The sequence below is a fragment of the Microtus ochrogaster genome, linkage group LG4, assembly GCF_000317375.1.
Source record: "Microtus ochrogaster isolate Prairie Vole_2 linkage group LG4, MicOch1.0, whole genome shotgun sequence".
Taxonomy (NCBI): Eukaryota; Metazoa; Chordata; class Mammalia; order Rodentia; family Cricetidae; genus Microtus; species Microtus ochrogaster.
In genome coordinates, this window is record NC_022030.1 from 44,481,865 (window position 1) to 44,492,304 (window position 10,440).

The 10,440-nt window shown below is 44.6% G+C and overlaps 1 protein-coding gene across 2 annotated transcripts in view; it reads left to right on the top strand.

The window, feature by feature from the left end:
* Window positions 1-10,440, top strand: part of Klf7 (Kruppel like factor 7) — an 82,890-nt gene that overhangs the window by 33,382 nt on the left and 39,068 nt on the right. The window contains exon 2 of one of the 2 annotated variants that reach the window (XM_013351679.2): window positions 6,926-7,553. In XM_013351679.2, the coding sequence (XP_013207133.1) occupies window positions 6,926-7,553 (628 nt within the window). The remainder of the gene's footprint in view (window positions 1-6,925; window positions 7,554-10,440) is intronic. The other variant, XM_005361479.3, reaches the window with a different exon arrangement.

Sequence of the window (10,440 nt, forward strand, 5' to 3'; positions counted from 1 at the left end):
GTTGATGCAGGGAAAGTTTAGAGGTTCTGTTTGTGCTTGGTCCATCTCATCCCTGGTTGATGCAGGGAAAGGCATTCCAGGTTGGAGAAGGTGGAAGCCCAGTCTTTCTCCTAGACACTGAAGCTCGGCTTCGTGCAGTGCCTGACGTTAGTATTTTATTTGGATTTGAGTTGTTTTGGATGATTTGCTTTCTGCATCACAACTAAAGATCCCTTGGAAGATGAAAGGGGTATTTGAGGATGCTGCACATCATGTACCCAGGAAAAATAATTTCAAAGACACCATCCTCTTCCCAAGCTTTTATGCTCCTCTCCTTCCTTCCTGGCTTCCCCAGGGAAACATATACAAACAAATATTTTCTTTATCTGTTGGAAATCATTTGGGGGAGGAGAAGCCCTTGAAGACATTTTGATACAAATTTCCTAACTTTCATGTTTATTTGGAATTAAATTAATTTTCCCAACATTGTCTCAGAATTTAGAAATTACTAGAGGGAGATGCTTTAATTTGGTTTCCGCTCCAGCAACCAGTTGATGTGAGAAAGAGCCAGGAGGAATGTGATCTTGCATCTCCTATAGTTCCCTGGTTGTTTTGTGGAGCTCAGCAGTTTTGACAGCAGTGTGCAATGGTGTTGTACCTATGTAGTGTGCTATTGATGTGTTGTTAGTTTCTTTTTAACCTACTAGCTAAAACATGCAGTAAGAGATTGTTGCTTATACTGTATTCTTACTTATTCAAATTCTTCCCTTTCCAACTTCCTACCCTAATGTGCTGATAATAAAAATCAAGAAGGTGAAAATTGGCTTGGGGGAGTGACTGTCTAAGCTGTAGGAGGTGGGTTAGTGACAGTGACACCGGTTCGTATGCATATTCTGTCCTAAAGTATTCTCAGTGTGACTATGCCCTTTCTCAATCAGCTTTAAAATGTTGAGGCAATGGACTTTTCAAGTGCTTGGAAGGAAGTTGAAATTCTCTCCCAGGCTTACTGGGTTAGTCAGTGGTGGCTCTCCTCCTCTAGCTACAGAGAAAGATGGTAGCAAATCTCTCTGGTTCCTTTTCCATCTTTCAGTGCTGACCTCATTTTAAAGAAATATGTCAGCAGCTTTGATCCTGTCATTCTTTGAAGAGACAAAGCCATGAAGTTCCCATCCATATCAATCTTTGTGAATCTTTCTGTTGATTTCAGGAGTTGGATGAGTCCTTCTTTTTTGCTAGAAAGTTTAAGCATATGCACATGCTCAGAGTCCCCGGGAGGAAGGTTTTAGAAGTGACCACGCCCATCAGTAGCTTGTCTGGTACCATGCTGAATTTCCATTTTGGGATGTGTCTGAGGATTTCAGAGCACACACACAAAGTGAGCTTTAGGCCCCTCCCTGGAGAGAGCAAGAGGTTGCTTCCCTGCTTTGTCCCTGTGAGGCTCTTTAGGGACTGTGGCACCGTGGTTAATAGCACGTGGCAAAACCGCATCTAATAATTGGCAGAAAGAGGTTCCCATGGGCAGCCAAGTGCAGTTCACCTGTGTGTGATTACCTGGGTGAACATTCTTGCTTGGAACAAACGCTCACCCTTTCCTTGCCAGGAGCCCCATCATTGCCACTCATTACCTTCCTCAACAGCAGCGTCAGGTCAAAGGCTGATGGGAGAGGAAGCCTGACTTTGTATGTTTTAAAAAGTGCAAGTCTATATTTCCATTTATTTTTTGCATCTATGTGTTCTGCCTGAAATTGTCTTTTCTCTGTGTAGGCTCAACTCTTGACCCTTCTAGGTGAGACAAATGGGACGATTATGATGGAGGACAACCGCCACAAAGACCACAAGTGACCAGTGATTGATTAGCAAATTACGTATCGATTCCTGGCCTTTTATTTCTTTGACTTTGCATTATTCCAGAAAAAAATCATTAGCAAAATGCAATTTACTTTCCACTTTTTTTTTAATTTAACTTAATAACTTGAATAAACATGGATCCAGAGTCCAGAATACCTGTTCTGCCATAGTTATTAAATAGTAACAAAAGTGTTTCACCTATGGCGTTGTCTCATGTTCAAATTGAGATGAAGGATAAAAATGAAAACTTTTTACGGGCTAAAAGGTTTGAAAGGGGACGATCTTGGGGAACCTAGGCTAGAGCCTGCTCTTCTTGCTTTTATGATCGTAATCGTAAGCACCCAGACATCCCGCCACTCTGTCCACACTTAGATTTGGTTTTGCAGATACGTATCATTGCCCAGACTTGGGAAGGAGAGTCTTCCAACATTTGGCAGTCAGCACATTTCCTCAGCACCCCGTTTTGAAGACCAGGCTTCCTGTGGGACATGGACTCCATGCTGAGATTTGAATGAAGAAGGATTAGTAGGAGGGAGGGTGAAAGATTGCATCAAGCCTGTGAACTTGAGGAAAAGTAATGAGGAAAAAAATGAGCGAGAAAACCCTTCAGGGAGGCGTGGCGAGGAGGTGGTAATGGATTGGTAGTTTGGTATAATTTGTAATAAAGTGGGCAGAGTGGAACAAAGCCATTTGGTGACTTCGACATCATATATCCAGGTGCTTTACATTTTTCTTGAACCCATGACAGTAACTGTTTACTGTCAGTGAGGAGATTTTTGATAGGCTTGTGTGCTGCAGGCCTGGAATTTTCTTGTTCTCCTTCAACTTTGGTTTCTGGAACTTGTCATAGAAGAAGAGGCTATGGCTGTAACAGGTTTGAAATTTTTTTAGAATCACTTTCTATTGTTTATTTGCATGGTGTGAGACAGAGACAAAGTAGGGAGTTTCAGGTCAAGGAGCCTCTGTATCAGCTCCCTCCTTCTACACGTGGTTCTGGGCCTCTAACTCAGAAGTCAGATCATCAGGAACGGCAGCACCTGCTCATGCGGAACCCTTTCCTCAGCCAATTCTCCTTCTTCCTGTTTCTAAAGCCAGGTCTTGGATTGTTATCTTTAACAAGCTTGTTTCGGTAGCAAAGGGGCTGGGAAAGCATGAAGTAGGTCATGAGGGAGCTTTTAGGGTGATAGCTTCAGAGGCCGCTCCAGGGATCGTTATTCTGACGGGGCAGAGAAGCCATGCATTTCAGAATTGGGTATCACAGCCTTCACGGAGCTCATCTATGACTGAAAGTTCATAAGGAAATCACTAGCACTTGCGAACTGGCTCTCCCTTTGCTGAGATTAATGGCTTGTTCAGGATTCAGGCTGATGCAACAGATCGAGCCTTAAGTTGTGTTGTTAGATCAGGCTGCAAGAAGCCTCTGTCACCAAGGTGAGGTAGCAGACGGGCATAATTCGTGTCATTAAACTTGACATCTGCTGACCCAGACTTGGAGTTTGGTGGCTGAAGTGTCATCGGAATAGAGAAAAACATATGAACACTCTTCAGATTTATAGCCTAGAGATATCAGCTTGCTGATGTTTGCTCAATTTCATTCTCCCCCTCTTTTTCAATATAGCTAACTAAGGTTTGATTATCACTGCCAGGAAATTTTCATTGGGAAAAATACCATTAGCTAGTTTATAGACTTTATTTGAATTGCATTATTTTCCCAATATTTTATTTGTCTAAGATCCATTATACTTAAAGTATCATATCATTTTGTCTCTTCTGGTCTGTGACAGCTTCTCAACCTTGCTTTATAGTTTATGACCATTTGTAACTGGCCAGTTGTTGTTTTGTGTAATGGATTCTATTTGGGCTTGTCTCATATTTTCTCATAATTAGATTGGGCTTATGTATCTTTGGTAGGAATACCACAGAATCTTGTAGTACCCCATTGAGCGTATCATACAGGGGTTACCAATATGACTTGTCATGAGTATGTTAACTATAAACAGTGGTTCAGGTGGTATCTGCCAGCTTTCCCCACTGAGAAGTTATCATTTTTGTCTCTGGATTTAACATCTCGTTGGGAGATACTTTAAGAGGACAGATACCTTGCTGCTTATGTTTTCCCCTCTCGTCTTGAGCCTCCATTGATTAGTCTTACTTGGTATTGCTATTGCTTTGTTGTTTGTTTCATGCTGGGTTCTTAATTGCTGTCAACCTTTCTCTCAACCATGTACTTGTCATCTCATATAAGGAAAAAACGATCTTTTCCCTCCATTTATTTATTTAATAATCTGTTTATAGTAGTGTGAGGTTTTGATTTATTTGGGTTGTAATCTGTTACCATTATAAAATTTCCCCTCACTATCTCTATTTGGCCACTGAAGACTTCTGTAAGTGAGAAGCATGGATGTCTTTACTGCACCCCACTTCCCTTACACTTCCTTGTCTTCTGGGATCACAGGATCTTCCCGGCTTAGCTAGTTTTAGTTTTACCCTAGTCTATGGAACAAGTATTTTTCTAGTGAGCCCTGACTGTCTTTGCAGACTATATAAGTTGACAGAGTTTAGGAACGCTCCACCTACAGACCCAGACACTAGGTGTGTGACAGTAATCCTTGCACAGGAGACAGAGAGCTACCCCAGGACATTCAGTAACCCATGACTCAGCTGATTTTTACCTGGACCGTTCTGCGTCTCCTCTTTGGGCAAAAGGGCAAGAAGCGTTCTGCTTGTGCACCCAAGGCCATCTTTTAGTGGTCATTTCTAAAACTGCCTGCCTCAGGAAGATGAGCTGTACTCTTGACTGTAATGTAAACCTCAGTAAACTTAAAAGGCTTGATAGCTACAGTCTGTTATTTGATGACAAAGAAATGTAATCAGGAAACACTAATAGATATCTAGAAAAATCTCCAAATATCTGGACATTAGCATACCTTTTACTTGCTCCCTGTGATGATGGCTGTCTCCACTGAAACAGCTGTAGAATGGTGAGCGTAACAAAACCACCTACATGAAGGTGCTGGAGAGATAAGAGGAGCACACAGATGTAGATGACAAATACACTCGCCTAGGGGAACTATACAGTTCTGTTCCCGTGTGTGTGTGTGTGTGTGTGTGTGTGTGTGTGTGTGTGTGTGTGTTTGGGTTTTTAAACTTCGCTAGGTGTTGGGTGTTGGGTGGGAGAATTACTTGGGCAGCTGACTTTTGAAAAGTGGTAGAGACAGAATGACCAAAGCAAGAGTGCCCAGCACTGTCCCTGGTGGGGGAGGAGGAACTTAATAGTTTTAAGATGAAGGTTTTATAACACAGAAGTGAATCCATTAGAGCGCTGACTGAGGGCATTGGCAGTGGAAAAAAGGTAATAATCCATAGCAATTAGGTGGAGAAAGAGAGGGGGAAATGTTTAGGCATAAAATTCAAAAAGGGGTCCAGCAAGGAAATAGAAATTCTAGATCTGAGAAGGTGGCAGTATTGGGTTATTTGTTTCTAATATAAAGTACCTGGAAGATGGGAGCCATTTAGTTGTGTGGTTGGCAGTAAAATATCAGAACTCAGTCACGCTTCCGTGATGAGCACTCCACGTTAGCAGGGAGAGTTCCTGCCTCACTCACCTCTCAGCACTTAGAAGCACCTGCAGTCACCCCACTTTGTGAATTCACATCACTCTCGCGCGCCACTGTTGACGCTGCCCCACCTCACGTGTATGACCACATCTACTTCAAGCATGAGCGTTGTTTGTATGAATACTTGTACTGTGAATGATGAATGAGTACTGAAAGCATTCATTAGTTCATGGCATTAGACACCAGCTGGGAAGCCCAAAGCTGATTTTTAGTCATGAATCTGGTTTTCATTCAGAAATACAAAGATTTACCTGGTCTTACCCAATACCAGTTGGTTTAAATGTTGCCAAAATAAAATCCTAAGAGACACAATGTGTCTACGTATGCCATCAGAATATGTTCTGAACAGGATAAACCCTGACCACTGGTTGAATAGAAGCACTGTGGGGCAGTAAATCTGCAGCAGTCACATTTGTTACTGCCCTTAGCGTTAGAAGAGGGAGTGGAGGTAGGCTGAGTGTGCAAGTCAGCAAGATCATTTATGGAAGAGTCTGGAATGCTGAAATTGAGGAGAACTTTGGAAGGCGAACTTATTTTTGCCATGAAAGAACTCCTACCATCTTTCAAGGACTTAGGAGCACCTTGGTCAAAGATTTGCAAAAGCTATTTTTTTATAATTTTTATGAAAGTTTTATGATTTATAATCTTCTATCTTTCATAGGTCTTTCATTCACTGCCTAAGCCAGGCCGGCCAGGGACTCAGAGATTTTCCTGCCTCTGACTCCTGAGTACTGGGATTAAAATTATGCACCACCAAACATGGTACTTTTTATAGGTCCTAACTGTTGTCTTTGAACTTATTTTTTGCTGGACAGTCAGAGATACCAAGCAGTAGTAATGAGATTCATGTGTCTTCCTACATAGTGGAGAGTAATTGCATTTGTTATAATGTACTAAGGACAATAGAGGTTTTGTCTTACGTCTTCAAGATTTTATAATAGGCATTTTGTAGAATGATATCCATTCCCTGTGGTCATAGAATCCAGACTCAAGTCAGGGCTGGCTCTGGCTGACGGCTCCAGAAGTTGCCTCTTTGATTAAATATGTGTAGAACACAGCTTGTAAAGTTGACTTAGCTTTGTAACTTGTTCAAGTCTGTCTTGAACATTGGATTGGGACCATGAACAATCTTTGCTTCTGTTTGCATCTTGCTTCCATGGCAAATCCTAGTGGTCCTTCGACCATCTTAGCTGCTGAATTGATAGAGACGAAATAGACCGTGTTGGTGTAAAGGTTCTGTGGATTTCACAAGTGTGAGGCAGTCCTTCTGGGGATCCAGTTTTCTGTCTCCTACAGTAGTTGAAGTTATCCATGTGGCCTTGCTGAGCTCCGCAGAAGGCCTCAGAGTACATACAAAGGCAGCAGACTCATAGGCAAGAGCATTTTCAGACGTTGGCCACGAAAGCCTTCATTGCAGTTCCCGTTTGCCTCCGGGTGTCCTTTGCCTCTGATGGTTACTTCTCTTCTTCCTTCCCCCACAGACTTGCCTTGAGTTGGAACGCTACCTCCAGACGGAACCCCGACGGATCTCGGAGACCTTTGGTGAGGATTTGGACTGCTTCCTCCATGCCTCTCCTCCCCCGTGCATTGAGGAAAGCTTCCGGCGCTTAGACCCCTTGCTGCTCCCAGTGGAAGCCGCCATCTGCGAGAAGAGCTCTGCGGTGGACATTCTACTCTCTCGGGACAAGCTGCTCTCTGAGACCTGCCTCAGTCTCCAGCCAACCAGCTCTTCCCTAGACAGCTACACAGCCGTCAACCAGGCCCAGCTCAACGCAGTGACCTCACTAACACCCCCCTCATCCCCTGAGCTCAGCCGCCATCTGGTCAAAACCTCACAGACTCTCTCAGCCGTGGATGGCACAGTGACGTTGAAACTGGTAGCCAAGAAGGCTTCCCTCAGCTCAGTGAAGGTGGGAGGGGTGGCAGCGGCCGCAGCCGTGGCACCAGCTGGCGCAGTTAAGAGTGGACAGAGCGACAGTGAACAAGGAGGGGTAGGGGCTGACACATGCCCTGAAAACAAGAAGAGGGTCCACCGCTGTCAGTTTAACGGATGCCGGAAAGTTTATACAAAAAGCTCCCACTTAAAGGCCCACCAGAGGACTCACACAGGTAGTGGTACAAGTTGGCCGCAGGTCATTTCTTCCTCTTTTACATATTCCCCTTGTGGTGAGATGGGCTTCTCTTATAAGAGGTTGCCTTCCTGCTCACAGGCAGGAGAGCTGGCGAGGGAAGGGAAATGCCTCACTTCTGACTCTGGGGTCTTAAGTTCTTCCAGTACAGGACATGGGATTTTTCACTGCCTGGCCGAGGGGGCTGGTTTCAGAGGCAAGGCTAACCCCGCAGAGAACCAAGGGTTGAAGGAAGAGAACCCTGGTGTGACATTCCCAGTACCCCACACTAGCATCTCTGAGTATGGTTCTGAGTATGATCCACACGGAAACTGAAGAGGTACATTTCAGAACATCCACGGCTGTACCTGGTAGCCCGGACAGCCCTAGTCACTCTCCCCCCAGCATCCCTGATTTTTTGTCAAAGTCACCAGCAGCAGGAGGGTTTCAGAGTTCATTAGATGTGATCATCCTGTAATTAATTGGCATCTCCTCTTTTGCATTGTTCTCTGGCGCGTGCTTTATGGAGAGGTGGCAGAATTGCTTTTTAACGAGCTTGTTACCGAGAAGAAGTGATTACACGGCTGTGTGTGCGGGAAGGGTGGCGGGGAGGGACGGGATATTTCACTCAGGATCTCCGTGCTGCTCTTGGGGGCAATGGGATCATTTGGAAGTGGCTGGTTCACACAGGAAAGAGAGGGGTCACCATTTTCCTTGAGACTGTCTGTGTTTTCAGTTTGGGGACTGGAGCTTGGGCTCACATCTCTTCTTGGTCTGCTAAAGTGCCCAGAGGAGAAATTCCTGGAGCCGGTGGTTTGTGAATGGGTCACCACCAGTGCATCACGTGTATGGTTTTTGTGCCCTGCGTAGGGAGCATCCCCAAAGGTGTAAAGAGATAAGACTGTTTTTAGAGGAATGCAGGGGATAGCCTGTGAGGTAAGAGAAGAGCCTAGGGCCAGTGCTGGCCTTCAATCCCAGCACTCAGGAGACAGAAACAAGTGCATCTCTACGAGTTCAAGGCTAGTCTGGTCTGTATAAGTGAGAACCAGCTTAGTCAGGGCTACACAGTAAGACTCTGACTAAAAACACAACCAAGCAACCCGGCAACAATGTGGCTCTGAGGGTCTCTCTCAGCCCTGAGGTCTGGGTTCCATGATGTCTTTGTATGACTATCAACAGTGTTCCTGGAGGAAAATGCACCCTGTGTGAAGAGAAGCCACCGGTTTGAACCTCAGTGGTGTCTTCATGCAATGGAGAGGCCTAGCGTTGCTTCCTGGGTCCTGACTTAGGCAAACATCCACAGGACTGAGCAGAAAGCATTGTGTGACTCTTGCTAGGTTTGTGGAGTGGTCTTCCTAACACAGCCTCTGAATCCATGGCCCAGCTTCAGGTTCTATCAGAATCCGAGTTCAGCTTCTCCAGCTGCAAACACTGAAGTCAGTGCTGTTTTCTGTTGTCAGTCCTTTCCCCTTCCCCCCCTCTTTTTTTTTCTTTTTCTTTTTTGTTTTTTCAAGACAGGGTTTCTCTGTGTAACAGCCCTAGCTCTCCTGGAACTGGCTCTTGTAGACCAGGCTGGCGTTGAACTCACAGAGATCCGCCTGCCTCTGCCTCCCAGAGTGTTGGGATTAAAGGCATGTGTCACCACCACCCAGCCCTTTCCCTCTCTTGATACTATTTGAAATCATTTTAATTTTTATCTTCTTTGAGTCAGGGAAGAAAGTAATGACAAGACCTTACAATACCCTCAGGCTGTAGAGCAAAACCCACTCCCTCTGTTCCCCAAGGAAACCAAAGAAAGCAAAATGAAGCAATAATGTTGTGATATGCTGAGTTGTGAAATACGTGATTATAGATAGCTACCTTCCTGAATGTTTGGCACTAACCAGGTTACCTCTTGGCTAGAAGCTGGGCAGCTCTGAGGAACAGAGATTTAGGGAGTGGTGGGTAGAGTCTGGTGTTTTCCTCTTCCCACCGTGTGACCCCGGCAGAGGTGTCCGAAGGGTCACCATGATAGCTGATGCATGATTTGGGGATTTGTTCTTTGAAAATAGAGTAAGTACTAAGGTGGAGCTTGTTATGCAGAGCGCCTGCAGCCACTTGCTTTGTAGTGGACGGAAGTGCCAAGATCACTGAGCACAGAAATACACTGAGAAAGAGGGTGTTGAATAGCAGTTGGGCAGGGTGGTATAGTCAAGTCCACTGGGGTTTGTGTTCTGCCTCTTCTACTACCTAGACTTATGACCTGTATACATTATCTTCTCTGGGCCTCTGTCTCCTCGTCTGTGAAGAAGGATAAGTACGTCCACATTATGGTTTCCAAGACTGAATGAGCTGTTTGCTTGGCAGACAGTCATAGCTCATTAACGATAGTAGTGGAGCTGTTTTGTTATTATTACGGTTGTGATGATTCATTGGGTAATGATAAATTAGTGGAACAGCGGTATGAAAACTACACATGGGTCACTTAGGCAGCACTAAAGAAAGACTGAGTGTCCTTAACCTCAATGTTCCAAACTGCCACACTCTCTTTTGGTGTGTATGTATATGTATTTGTGGGTTGTGGGTATGTGCACACACATGCCTGTGGAGGCCAGGAGTCAGCATTCAGTGCCTCCCTCAATCCCTTTTCCCTCTTAGTTTTTGAGAAAATGAGACTTAATGAACATGAAGCTCATAGATTGGCTAGACTGAGTGGCCAGTGAATACTCAGGGTTCTCCTGTCTCCACTTCTCCAGCTCTGGGATTATAGATAATACTTGGTATCTATCTATCTATCTATCTATCTATCTATCTATCTATCTATCTATCATCTATCTATCTGTCATCTATCTATCTGTCATCTATCTATCATCTATTGGCTAGACTGAGTGGCCAGTGAATACTCAGGG